The sequence below is a fragment of the Neoarius graeffei genome, chromosome 1 (assembly GCF_027579695.1).
Source record: "Neoarius graeffei isolate fNeoGra1 chromosome 1, fNeoGra1.pri, whole genome shotgun sequence".
Taxonomy (NCBI): domain Eukaryota; kingdom Metazoa; phylum Chordata; class Actinopteri; order Siluriformes; family Ariidae; genus Neoarius; species Neoarius graeffei.
In genome coordinates, this window is record NC_083569.1 from 126010148 (window position 1) to 126024651 (window position 14504).

General features: G+C 46.6%; 1 protein-coding gene across 2 annotated transcripts in view; it reads right to left on the reverse strand.

Annotated features, from left to right (window-relative positions):
- Nucleotides 1–14504, reverse strand: part of LOC132883301 (histone-lysine N-methyltransferase PRDM9-like) — a 322553-nt gene that overhangs the window by 275791 nt on the left and 32258 nt on the right. Inside the window, exon 14 of one of the 2 annotated variants that reach the window (XM_060916751.1) lies at nt 2279–2450. The exons of the other annotated variant lie outside the window; for it this stretch is intronic. Within the exon in view, the coding sequence (XP_060772734.1) occupies nt 2279–2450 (172 nt within the window). The remainder of the gene's footprint in view (nt 1–2278; nt 2451–14504) is intronic. 2 annotated transcript variants of the gene reach the window in all.

Consider the following 14504-nt stretch of genomic DNA (forward strand, 5'->3'; position numbering starts at 1 on the left):
GGTGGTATAGTGGTTAGCACGGTTGCCTCACAGCAAGAAGGTTCTGGGTTCGAACCCAGCGGCCAGCGAGGGCCTTTCTGTGTGGAGTTTGCATGTTCTCCCCATGTCTGCGTGGGTTTCCTCCGGGTGCTCCGGTTTCCCCCACAGTCCAAAGACATGCAGTTAGGTTAACGTGGGGCGGCCTTGGGCTGAGGTGCCCTTGAGCATGGTACCTGACCCCTGACTGCTCCCCGGGCGCTCTGGTGTGGCTGCCCACTGTTCTGGGTGTGTGCGCGCGCGTTCACCGCTTCAGATGGGTTAAATGCAGAGGATGAATTTCACTGTGCATGAAGTGTACATGTGACAAATAAAAAGTTTCTTCTTCTTCTGTCCACACAGTAAGTAAGAAAGTAAGTAAATAAATAAATAGTCCAACACAGTCCAACGGGGAGGAGAACTTGCAAAACTTCACACAGACAGCAACCCGAGCTTAAAATCAAATCCAGGACCCCGGAGCTGCGCCACTGTGATGCCCCGAAATCCGTATATTTGGACTCCTGTCTCTCACACCCACTGTCTCTGACTGAACATTCCATTCCAGAGGCATAATAAGGGGCATACTCTCTGTCCCCTATTAAATCACAGCTGGTTGGGGATCTTCTGCGAGCTTATGCATGTGGGGAACAGAGCACATAGCACTGTCCTCCAGGTGTGTTTTGCTATCATGTGACACAGCATGAGCTGCAATTGAAAAAGAGGAGGAGTTTGATGGCTTTACATGTCTTGGAGGAAGTACGTGTTAGCCTTCACTCACATGGTTCGAGAGACCTGGCTAGTGGGTGGATACTAGCAGGTGACCACACTGGACGACAAACGGTTGGAAGAAAGAGGGAGGAAAAAAAAACCTTATAATCTAATGTGGTGAAGACGTTACGACACATTTATTTAACATTTATGGAAGGAGACCCAGGTATCAGTCAGTAAATTTCCCCAAGATGGAAGAGTCTTCAGGACAGAGGACTTTGTGCTTTCTGGTTTCTCAGGTCACACGACATCCCACATTTTTTTTTTGTCTCAGAATAAAACACAGGAGTGGCTGGAGAGAATGACAGACATTCTGCAACACTAAATGTAAACAGAAACAAATTAAACATTGAATATGTCATTCATTAATAAATTAAAAATTGCAATAATAAGCAAATCACTATGGTTTGAAGGGAATCATACATTTTGGGCCATGCTGTAATATGAAAATAAAACTACGCAGCATAGATTTTTTTTAATACACACCCATCGTGTGATATTCCATGCTTTTTTTGTTCAGGTTAACATCCTCAGTTTATAACGACTAAAGTATTTAAAGGAACAGTCCACCATACTTCCATAATGAAATATGCTTTTACCTGAATTGAGACGAGCTGCTCCGTACCTCTCCGAGCTTTGTGCGACCTCCCAGTCAGTCAGACGCGCTGTCACTCCTGTTAGCAATGTAGCTAGGCTCAGCATGGCCAATGGTATTTTTTGGGGCTGTAGTTAGATGCGACCAAACTCTTCCGCGTTTTTCCTGTTTACATAGGTTTATATGACCAGTGATATGAAACAAGTTCAGTTACAAAAATTGAAACATAGCGATTTTCTATGCTATGGAAAGTCCGCACTATAATGACAGGCGTATTAACACCTTCTGCGCGCTTCGGCAGCGCATTGATACGGAGCTCAGGTATCAATGCACTGCCGAAACGCGCGGAAGGTGTTAGTACGCCTGTCATTATAGTGCAGACTTTCCATAGCATAGAAAATCGCCACGTTTCAATTTGTGTAACTGAACTTGTTTCATATCACTGGTCATATAAACCTATGTAAACAGGAAAAACGCGGAAGAGTTTGGTCGCATCTAACTACAGCCCCAAAAAATACCATTGGCCAAGTGACAGCGCGTCTGACTGCATCTGACTGACTGGGAGGTCACGCAAAGCTCAGAGAGGTACGGAGCAGCTCGTCTCAATTCAGATAAGAGCATATTTCATTATGGAAGTACGGTGGACTGTTCCTTTAAAATAAATAAATAAATAAACAGTTTATCTCCCTCCTCGCTACCATGTTACACGCTCTATAAACAAAGTTCATACTTTAATCAATAAAAAAAAATCTAAATTTCAATGTCAAATTTGTTGATTAAAATTAAGAGACTGAGGCTACATGCCAAATGTACTGTATTGTACTTTTAGTGCACCAGATAGTGGGCAGGGTAGAATAAACAGTGAGTGTTACTGAGCACCAGAGTGGCCTAATGTCTTACAGAGATAGTCTTTATCGTCAGGATCTTCCACTTTAACAGAGAGACCTTCAGGTGGGTTGTCGAGATAGGCTCCATAGCTGTAGATATTCAGCTCCAGCGTCTCCTCTTTCTTCACACAGGCTTCTGAAGTCTCTCCATCCATGGATGTCTCTGTTTTCATGTCCTCACACAGCTAAAGATCAAACAAATCTGTTAGGGCGGGACGGTATCCATCCCACCCGGGAAGATGCTGCTCTCATTTCTCGCAGCATAGCTCATAGTCTCAGAACAGGCCTAGTTAATCCACGACAATCCAGAGCCAAGGCCAGGGAGCAGACGGACAGGCTAAACTGTCTGTCTGCTACCTGCACAGAGTCATCACACAGGATTCATTACATTGAGACTGTGCCTGTTCCCCGAGCTATACAAAAAAGTAGAAATGCTCAGAGTTTGTTCTAATAATCTAATTAATATAAAATTAGATCATACTGACTGTACAGCCGCTGCCAGCACCTTTGACCTACTGTAAAAGGTAAGACTTAAATATTTTCTCTCTTATGTCTGAAGCACGAACTGTTAATGAACTTCTTACTGATCAGCAGTTTAATGTACTGTGTTTAAACAGAAACATGGATGAAACCAAAGGAGTCTGCAGCATTAAATGAAACTAGTCCTCCTGGTTGCAGTTATATACACCAGCCTCGTCTAACTGGCAGAGGAGGCATCGCGATTCTTTATAATGATTATCTCGGCATGACACAAAAACCTGGACAGTTAGTATGAAGAACTTCAAACGTATTTGTGGCAGTGGGGGCATGGCTTAGTGTCAGTTTGTGAATGTAGGGCGGGGCCAGGGAAGGTGAGTGGCAGTCAATGCACCTGTTGTCAATTAAATGTGTGTGTGTGTGTGTGTGTGTGTGTGTGTGTTTGTTGCAGTGACTGTGGAGAACAGAAAGAGGGAGAGAGCAGAGATTTCCCCAGACCAAAACACAACTGTGTGTACGCACACGTCTGTGTACCTAAACGGATGTTAAAGCTGAAAAACAACACGAAAATTAAAAAGGTGTGAGAGAACGTCATCTCTCGCCTGCCATGCTTCTGTACTCCATCCACATGAGGGACGTATTAGAGTGGTGCCGAAACCCGGGAGTACAGAAGGGAACCACCACATGAAGTCTTCCCCATTGAAGGATCTCATCCATGCCCTCGCTACTGCCCAGCAGAACCAGAATCAAGCGCTGACCGCCCTCCAGAAGGAACAAGAGCAATGCTTTGAAGCCTTGATACTGGCCCAGCAGGAAGATCGCCAAGCGTTCCAGCATCTGCTTGTGTTGTCAGGGACCTCGACCGCAGCGGACCCTCCCCACAGCACTCTCACAAAGATGGGCCCGTACAATGATCCAGAAGGCTTTAATTGCTCACTTCAAGCCAGCAGCCGAAGTGTGGGGGTGGCCAGTCGAGCAGCATGCCTACTTTTGCTCCTGACTGGCGAGGCACAGCCCGCCACACAGCAGCTCGCTGCCGGCAGCCAGTTCATATACACTGACCTGAAGAGAGCCATCCTGCAGTGTGTCGGCCACTCTCCGGAACAACATCGCCAATGCTTCTGGACACGGACATTGGAGGAGGTCAGCCGGCCGTTCGCATTCGACCAATAGCGGCTGAGGGTGGAAGACCATGACACCAACAGGATCATCGATCTGGTGACACTGGAACAGTTTATCGCTCAACTTCCAGAAGGAACGGCAGACTGGGTCCAGCGCCATCGCTCAGCGTCCCTGGAGCAAGCCATCAAGTTGGTGGAGGGCCATCTGATGCCGGTTCCGACAGCAGGCGGATGGGTCGCCTCTTCTCCCTTCTCTTCCTGTCCCCACCCCATTCCCCCACCACAGAGACGGGGGCTGGCTCCCCACAGCTGGCCCACCGCACCAGTGGTATCCTCCTGTATTCTCCTTCCACGTCTGTGATTGAGGAATCACACAGTGACTGGAGCAGCCCGGTGGTCCTGGTACCCAAGACTGATAGATCGATCCGGTTCTTTGTAAACTACAGGAAAAAGTCAACGTGGTGTCTAAATTCGACACATACCCAATGCCTTGCATTGATGAATTGCTTGATCGGTTAGATGCGGCTCACTTTTATTCGACACTGGAATTAACAAAGGGATATTGGCAGATCCCCTTGACTCCTCCATCCTGAGAGAAAATGGCCTTTTCCACACCGTTTGGATTACACCAGTTTGTCAAGCTTCTTTCTGGGTTATTTGGGGCTCCCGCCACATTCCAGCAGCTCATGGAGAATATCCTCCATCCCCACACTGCCTATGTGGCAATGTACCTTGACGACATTATCACGTACAGCAATGATTGGCCTCGGCACCTTGAACACCTTAGGGCTGTCCTAGAGTCACTGAGGCATGTGGGTCTCACAGCTAACCCCCCCAAAAAAAACGTGCAATTGGGTGGGTGGAAGTACAGTATCTGGGTCATGGGCAGGTGTATCCCCAAATTGACAAGACTGCTGCGATTGCGGCTTGCCCGAGGCCCAAGACCAAAAAGGGGGTGAGGCAGTTCCTGGGGCTGGCTGGCTACTATCCTAGGTTCATGCCTAATTATTCAGATTAGAGCCCTGCACTCCCGCGGGACCCACCGCAAAGCAGTGCGGCGGGACAAATTTTGAAAGCTCATTGTGGGTGCGGGCGGGACTGCACATATGCGGCGCGGGCGGGAGCGGTGATAAGCTGCAGTCCCGCTAACTAAAAACGTGTTTGAAATAAAATTTATAAATTATTTATTTATGTCTATCATATATAATTTGTGCTGGATATTTTATTTGGCATTAATAAAAACATTTTAAGATGCCCAAATTTGCAGAGAGTGTCAGATTGCCAGATTGAGTGAGGAATGGAATCTTAAATTTGCCATTGATCACTCTAATGACTCGCAGTTCACACCCAGCTAGCAAGAGAACCATGAGTGAAGTGATTTACTGCTTGCATTAGTCTACAACTCTAATCAGAGAGACAGGTTACACTGACGGTAGGCTTGACTTAATGCTATCCCAGAAATCCTTCCTGTAATATGCAAATTTGGCTGTCCAATCAGAGGCGGCCAAATTTGCATATTACAGGAAGGATTTCTGGGATAGCATTGAGTCAAGCCTACCATCACTGTGTAACCTGTCTCTCTGATTAGAGTTGTAGACTAACTCAAGCAGTAAATCAATTCACTTCTCTTACTAGCTCTGCTTTGCAATAATAATAAAAAAAAAAAACCACACATCATTGGTACAAAGCAAGCCCATTCACTTTTTTATGCTGATCAGAGAATTACAATGGTTTCTCATATGATAAAAATGTGCGATTCGCGATTAAATATTTTAATCGCTTGACAGCACTAATTATTATTATTATTATTATTAGAGACACTACATGCTGAATTCAGAAACAAGGTAAATAATAAACGTGAGCTGTAGATATTTATGCTCAAATCCACTCAAAGTAAGGAGCGGGGCACCATCACGCTGTGTCAAGACAAGAACTTTCCTGAGAAATAAAGCGAATGTCTGCATCATGCGGGATTTGCGGGTGGGAGCGGGACTGAAAATCATAATTCTTTGCGGGCGGGAGCGGGACTGCACAATGCGGGCAGGAGCGGGACTGAAAAATCCGACCCGCGCAGACCTCTAATTCAGATGTCACCAGCCCACTAACTGATCTCACTAAAAAGGGAGCACCGGATCCGGTCCAGTGGACGGATCAGTGCCAACAGGCTTTCACCAAGGTAAAAGCTGCAGTGTGTGTCATGGGTGGGGGGCTTTTACACTCCCCTGACTTCTCTCTCCCCTTCATTTTACAGACAGATGCATCGGACAGAAGGCTGGAGGCCGTTTTGTACCAGAAGGTGGAGAGCAAGGAACTGTAAATCAGCTGCAAGCTCTCGATGCGCGAAAGTATGTACAGCACCATTAAAAAGGAGTGCCTGGCCATCAAGTGGGCGGTCCTCACCTTCCAATACTACCTGTTGGGGTGCCCTTTCACTCTCTGTTCGGACCACGTGCCCCTCCAGTGACCCCACCGCATGACGGATGCCAGTGTGCGGATCACCCATTGGTATCTCACCCTCCAGGAGGTTACATGGTTACATTCGAGGTGGTCCACAGGCCGGGGTACAGATGGTGGTGGCAGACTTCCTGTTCCATTGAAGGGGAAGTCCACTGCAGGATGGATGGCTCCCCGGCCAGAGTCGACCGGTGGGGATATGTGGCAGTGGGGACATGGCCTAGCGGCAGTTTGAGAATGGAGGGTGGGTCCAAGGTTTCTTTATTTGTACCATACCGTAGTACTGGTAAATTCGTTGTGCAGGCAGGAATTCAGTGTGATCTTTAAAAAGTACTTCATCATCAATTGTTCAGCATGAACAAAATTATTCACCTCTGGGCCTTACTGTTCAGCAATACAATTGCTGTTGGTACAAAGCTCTTTCTGTACCATTTTGTCCTTCCCTTAGGGACCCCAAAACGATGACCAGAGCAAAGGAGCTGGAACTCACCATGCAAAGGGTGTGAGCCATCTTTAAGAATACAGGTAGCTTTATGTTGTAACTCTGTCATAAAGACAAGACATGGTGGGTTGAAGCTTCCCAATTAGCCACCCAGCCCATTTATTTGGTTCAGGGAGTTTTTGTCCTGTAGTGACAGATTACCAAACCAAGACACGAAGGCCAAAGATAACAATGACTCAATAAAAGCACGATAAAATAAGGTCAGCATAGTTTTATCAATGTTAAAACGGAACAATTTCCGAACAAAAACAACCGCTCTTGCATACTGCTTCGCAGTTCTCGCTAAAAGTCAATTTATCATCAATGACAATCCCAAGATACTTGTAATTATCCACGCGTTCAACAGATTGGCCCTTGATGACTGTGGGATCACGGTTTGGAGTCTGATTTCTAAAAATCAATAATCATGTCCTTTGTTTTGGATGTATTAAGCACCAAGAAAGAAAGATCACACCACCTAATAAAATCCTCCAAGACTGGACCATGGCTGTATTCATTATTGCGTAACAAACTTACAATGACGGTATCGTCAGGCAAAGAGAGCTTTTTCTCAGATTTTCTTCTCCTCAAACAGTGATTTACACGAAAACGAAAGGAGGTATTCACAAAATTTTCACACTGAGCACTACAAGGCTCTCATGAAGACATTGACGTAATTTTTTTGTCCCTAGTGTAAAAATTGTGGACAACAGAGCGAGTTGAAACCAACTGACATTTCTGATTTTTTCGTCAAAGCACTGTCGGGAATATAATGGGAGTCAATGGAGCAGTTGGGCTGTGAAACCTGTCACGTTAAGGCTTCTTGTGCAAAAACTGTAAATCCTATCGTTTAGGTAGACACATTGTGTGAATCAAGACAAGTGTGACTCCAACTTTTGAGAAAATGTGTGGAGAGTGTGAGGGGAATTTCCTGTTCTATTATTCCTGATCTATGTATATAGCTTGCTAACGTTAACTTAAGATGTCCATGTCTTACAAAACAGCCTTAGCATTATCCCTGTACACTCAATGACGTGTTAAGTCGAATCTCTCTGGGAACTCTCATCACTGAAATTGGGTACATTTCTTTTCCTTTAGCAATTATTATCCTGTAGGATAAAAAGGGGGGAGAATGTGAGGGAAATTTAGTGGATGAACATTCCTATTCTCTGTGTTTCTGTGTGTTGAGCTCAAGTGGCCTAATGTACTGAGAAAGATGTTTTTTCCAATGTTGTAATTGCTTTTCTGTGGCCTTGGTGGTAATGAACAGGGTGCTTGAGTTCGTCCTAACTACGCATCTTCTCATGATGTAACCACCTTTCCTGACCTTGGTGGTGATAAGCAGGGAGCTTGAGCTCTCCCTAACTTGCATCTGCCTACACATACCAAAGCATGCCAAGTGCACTCATTAGTAAAACTTCATAGAAAGCCTTGAGCCAATCACGCGAAGACACAAGCAGTGAGCGAATGCCTTCAGAGTATAATAGATAACATTCCTAAAACACAACTCAGAGTGCGGGTACTCTCGGCATCAGAAGTGGTATCTTCTCTTCTTTCCCTTCCTATTTTATATATCTGTTTATATGATCTACTATAATAAATAACTGAAAAGACGACTGCTAAGCGTTCTGAAGTGTTTATTAGAAATTTCCATTACAATTTGGCGTCCCTGGGTGGGCCCTATGCATCTGATCCTCGGACGACGGAACATTCCCAAGGCTACGGTGCGGAGCTGAGAACTCGGACGAGAGACCAGGCCATCAGGGCTCACCGAACCAGTAAGTGATACCTTTGCATTCTTGTGTAAAGAAATTAGTGGAAACAGTATTTAAAGAATGATACAAGAAATGGACAGAGATTTGTCCTAGTATTTAAAAAATGATAAGAGATGGACAGAGATTTGTCTTAGTCAATGAAGACTGATATAAGAAATGGACAGAGATTGTCCCAGTCAAGGGAGACTGATATAAGAGACGGGCAGAAGTTTGTCCGAGCCCAGGAGGACTGCTAAGCTGCGGTACCAATCAATATGTTTGCAGACAACGGATAAAACACAATTTTGAGACGACAAACCGCGAGTAGTTTATTGGGTTGTGTAAGAGAATTATCCGCCAAAGTGACGACTGGGTAATCACTCGCCTACTTGAGGAGGTGAAGTACGGTTGCGTTTCGACGGATTCACGTTCAGCGATTCGTAGGAATTGAATCTTGCTCCCTTTGTTCTGTGTGAACAACTGACCCGTCGGAGGAATGGGATAGAGAGGTTAGATCGTGAAAACACAAAGACACACCGGTGTGCACGCAAAATATTGATGAATTAACAGAGTACTGTTCTCCTCCAAATTCTGAAACAGAGAAACAGCTTTTGTACACATGCGTGAGTTGTCTTTGAGGTTGTTGTGCTAAATGATACCTACTTTTAGCTTAAGGCAAATGCCAGATAAATTATTTACTAATAAGAACACACCTAAAGGATTATTGTGTCGCATTTTTGGACATAGTCCAACCTATTCTTCTTGTGATCCTGATAAATAAAACTCAGCCAATGTTGTCATAACCTATTGATATAACAGTGTACAATGAGGAACAGAAATGGTAAGTTAGGGAAAGAAAAAAAAAAGCAAGCAAGTGTGAGGCTACATGTGCTATAATAAGAATTGGATGTTTCCATGACAGCCCAAACATCCAGTTTATGAAAACCTCGTATGGCGAGGATTATTTGGCACAGTTTGATATATGGGTAAAGGACTTAGAATTCCCTGAGAAGGGCAGTTTTAGTCCCAGGCAGATAGGACAGTTAGAAGAAAAGTTGAAACAGAAGGAAAAAGAAGAGTCTGCAGATAATGTTAAGTTCTTAGGGGACTGGAGGGCGTTTTCTGAATGGAAAGAAGAAATACTTAAGAGAAAGTACAAAAGAGAGACACGACAGGCAGGGCTCTCACCCTCTTCTCAGTGTTTGAAATTTAAGATGGATCCTGACCTGGAGTCTGCCCCACCACCCCGACACACACTGCCTCCTCAGCAAGGCGGAGCATCACTCCCACAAACGCTTCACCCACAGAAAGGGAGAGAAGTCGAGACAAAAAAAAAAAAAAACTAAGCCTCTGGAATCTCTCCCAGCCTACCAGCTGCCTCCAGTATCAGCGCCTCTCAGCGCTTCTCCATCACACACGAGATCCGGTCTTGCATATGGTGATGGAAGAGACACCCTCCTGGACCTGACCACATGCTCACCAGTGGGTCCACAAGGCTGTAACCTAAAGTCTGAAGTTCATCTTCCGATGGTGGAAGTGGCTGGAGCCGACAGCGTGCTTCTAGTCCGCAGACCCTGGACGACAGCTGACATGAAGGAAAGCATGGCTTCTCTTCCCAATGTGAGAGAGGTAGGAGGAAAGAGATTTGGTAATGAGCTGTTGATATTTTGCAGAGAATTCCGACCGACCACCCATGAACTTCGCTGCCTACTCATGACCAAGATGGGTATAGACTGGAACAAGGTTTCCAGAGAGTGGCCGGAAGCTGACCAGCGAATGACTACACCAGACTGGAGCGCGGCTGGCAATGGCGAGTATAGAGATACCATCACTGCTCTCTGTGCTCGTCTGGACAGTGCTTTCCCTTGAACATAGACATTACTAAGATCAGTATGTGTAAGCAAGAAGATGGTGAAGTGGTGTCAGCATTTCTCGCCCGTCTCACCACCGCGCATGAGAAAAAAAAAATAAAAAAAATACAGTGGCCTGACCAGGCCCATGACCCTGGCTGCAGTGGAGGGCACTCCTGAGCCTCACCAAGATCGAGCAGTACGCTGTGCATGCAGAAAAACTGCTAAAAGAGAAGGAGAAGACAAAGTCGGCACAAAGAGACCAAGACCTACACGCCGCCACTCTCACTCTTCTCCAGACTGCTCAGCCTGGACCTAGAGGAAGAGGTCGAGGTAGGGTCGAGGCAGGACGACCTGGGGTGACTCGTCCTGGATAAAAGGCGCAACCTGCTACAACCGCAATCAGAAGGGACACATTGCTCGAGATTGTCTCCACAGAAGCAGCCAGAGGCCCTGTGAGGAGTACAGCAAAGCAGACTGATGGGCGGATTCCAGGAACGGGCCCCGCACAGAGAACAGGGGAGGTAATACACGCACACACCTGATGATACACATAGACAGGAACATTCACATAACGTTAAACACATTAGTAGCAGCACCTGCATCCAACAGCAAGACTACACAGAAATGCCCGATACACCAGTCCAAATAGATACACCTGAAGTTGCATTAAGTTTGTTAAAATACACAACTACTCCCTTCTCTAAACTCCCTTGTATGCCCCTCACTGTATGTGGGCATGTGTTAACCTTTTTAGTAGATTCTGGAGCAGGACACTCAGTGATACAACATGGGGTACTTCCAGTAGACCCACCGCTCAGCTCAAATTCTATTCAGACAGTGGGCATCTCAGGACGACCTGTAACCGAAACTTTCTCAGTCAACCTCCCGTGTGAAAGCGAGGGAGGAATAGTTACGTCCCACTCATTTCTCATCCCACATACATGTCCAGTAAATTTGTTAGCACGTGATTTAATGTGCAAATTAGGAGTAAATCTCACGTCCACTCCAGATGGACTAACTATTGAAGTAAGTGAAATGTGCGGTGTGCAGTATGGGTTTGGAAGCCCTCTGTATGTGTATGTCTGGCGGCTCTGCTGTTGACACAGACTATAGGAAAGAGGAAGATTTACATTGCACAGCACATGTTCACCAAGGGCAAGATGTAGAGTTTGAAAATACTTGGCTTGCAGACCCCCATGCACGTGAACGATTGACCCTCAAAACTACATATTGGTCTAAACATTATTGTGCTGTGCAGGTCCATTTTACTCGTTGTCCAAACAGCTGCATCAATGCTCATCGCAGTGTTCTCAAACATGTTACGCGCGGCCTCATAACAGAGGACTCCGAGGTTGACTGCTGCCAACATGATCTCTTTGACATTGTTAATTCTATACCCCAGGTCTCATTAGCAAAACCGCGAGCCGCCCATTGGAAAGACGTGGGGAAGTGGGTCAAGAAGTGCGCCGCCAATGGCAATGAGTGGTCCCAAACAGAGGACCCTAGTGTGTTGTTTTGCAAAAAGCTTGGGGTCTACAACAAAGTCATGCCATGTTAAGCGCAGCGTAATATTAGCCACTGATGACCAGGGTCCTGGGGACACCGGCCATAGTGGCCTGTTTGTCTCTGTTTCCACAGGCATAACTCCAGCAGAGGTGCACCCCAAACTGGCAGGAGTTCCAAATTCCATTTGGGTGAAGGGTAAACATGATGTGGGCCTAATAAAGAATGCTGAACCAGTGGTGATCACCCCAAAATCAGATTTCAGGCCTAGACAGACCCAGTACCCACTCAAACCAGAAGCAATCACAGGTATAAGACCGGTCTTTGATTCGTTGCTGAAGGCAGATGTAATTGTCCCTTGCCAGGACTCTCCACCAGTGCGCACTCCTATTTTTTCCAGTTAAGAAGGCAAGAAAACCGTCCCAGCCCGATGAGTGGAGGTTTGTCCAAGATCTGCAAGCAGTCAATGCTGCAGCTGTCCCATGCGCGCCTGACGTCCCTAAAGAGCACTCTGCAGACCACACCCGCTCTGGGACTGCCTGACCCCAATAAACCATTTGTTCAAACTGTAGATGAAAAGCAGGGTTTCATGACCTCTGTTCTTTTGCAGAAACACGGGGATAGATTGAGACCTGTAGCTTACTTCTCCAGCGCGGCTGGACTTCCTGTTTGCCTGCGTGCAGTTGCTGCAGCTGAAAAGGCGGTAACTGCCTCCAGAAATATTGCGGGGTATTCTAACCTCACCCTTTTGGTCCCACATGCTGTCTCCCTGCTTCTGTTGGAGAAAAAGATGTCACATTTGTCAGCACAGAGATGGTTGAAGTATAACACTGTCATACTTGATATGCCTAACATCATTGTGAAACGTTGTTCTGTTCTGAATTCTGCCTCTCTTCTCCCTCCAGAGGACGATGGAGAGCCACATGACTGTGTTGCTCTCACTAACGATTTTTGTTCCGCCAGGGCAGATTTAAAGAGCGACCCTTTGGAAAATCCAGACATGGTCCTCTATGTGGATGGTTCAGCCTCCAGAGACCCAGAGATGGGAAAGAAGAAAGTAGGTTTTGCTGTAGTCTCAGATCACGAGGTCCTCAAGGCGTCATGTCTGTCCTCAAACCTGTTGGCACAGGCCGCAGAGCTCTGTGCCCTTATTGAGACATGCAAATTGGCTGCAGGGTGACCTGTCAATATTTTTACGGACAGTAGGTACACGTTTTGCATTGTGCACAATTTTGGCACTATTTGGAAACACAGAAATTCTCACTAGCACAGTATCTCCCATTGCACATCATACACTGGTCTCTGAGTTGTTGGATGCTATTCTACTCCCTAGAGCCATTGCTGTGTGCAAGTGTGCTGCCCATACTAACAATACTGATCTTGTGTCTCAAGGGAATGCCAGGGCGGACGCGGCAGCCAAGTGTGCAGCCTCAACTTCCAGTTCACCCTCTAACCTCGCCTTTCCTCAGGTTTCTACCCCCTGTTTACAGCTAGCGGACCTTCAGAGCACTGCCACCCAGGACGAGACACGAGTCTGGAAACAGGCAGGCTGTATCTTTGCAAACTCGGTCTGGGTTTGTCCCTCGGGCCGTCCCTGTCTACGAAAATACATGTTCCCTTTCTATGCAAAATTGGCACAATGGGCTCACCCATGTGTCAAAAGGGGGGATGGTAGCAGAAGTAACAAAGAGATGGTTCATAGAGGGGTTTTCAAATTATGCTGCGAAATTTTGCAAGCAATGCTTGATATGCGCACAACATAATGCAGGTCAAGGTATCAAACTAACTCAAGCAGCACACCCAATACCAGACAAACCATTTGATCATCTCCAAATGGACTTCATTGAACTGACACTTATGCCGCTTTTCCACTACAAACGCGGCTGAGTCGGGCTGAGCCGTGCCGTGCTGAGTCGGGCTGAGCGGGGCTGTTGGAGTTGCATTTCGACTACAACCGCGCTGAACCGTGCTGGCTGGAAGTGGGTGGACACATTGGGTGGAGTTAGCGAAAGTGGGTGGACGTCACATGATGTCGTTAAGCAGCGCAAACGGTGACATCAGTGAGCTTTTAAGCGGTAGTCTCATGACCCGGATAGTAAACAATAAACATGGAGGACATGGAGTCGTTAGTGTTGCTGGTCTTGGTGCTGTGGCTTGTTGTCACCGACAACGCGGACAGATACTGGCAAGAGCGTATAGATGAGGCGAGGCGCATAAGGCTTCAGAAATTCTCGTAATTCTTCTCCTTCCGGGTTTGCGGTGTTTACAGATCCCAGCGTGCTCGCGGGATGTGTGTGGGCATGTGAGGACACTCCTCCTCACCAATCAGTGCACAGGGGAGTGTCTGCTCACGCCCCCAACCTCACTCGGCTCGCTTTGGCTCGCTTCAGCCCCACTCCAAAACGGTGCGAGTTTTAGGGGCTAAGCAGAGCTGAAGCGAGCTGAGTCGTGCTGGTTTTTGGTAGTCGAAACGCAAGCCGTGTCGGGCTGAAGTGAGCTGAAGCGAGCTGAAGTGAGCTGAAAAAGGGTAGTGGAAAAGGGCCATAAGAGAGGGAAAATGGGCCCCTTAAAATAAACTAAGCAAAGCTTGTGCAGA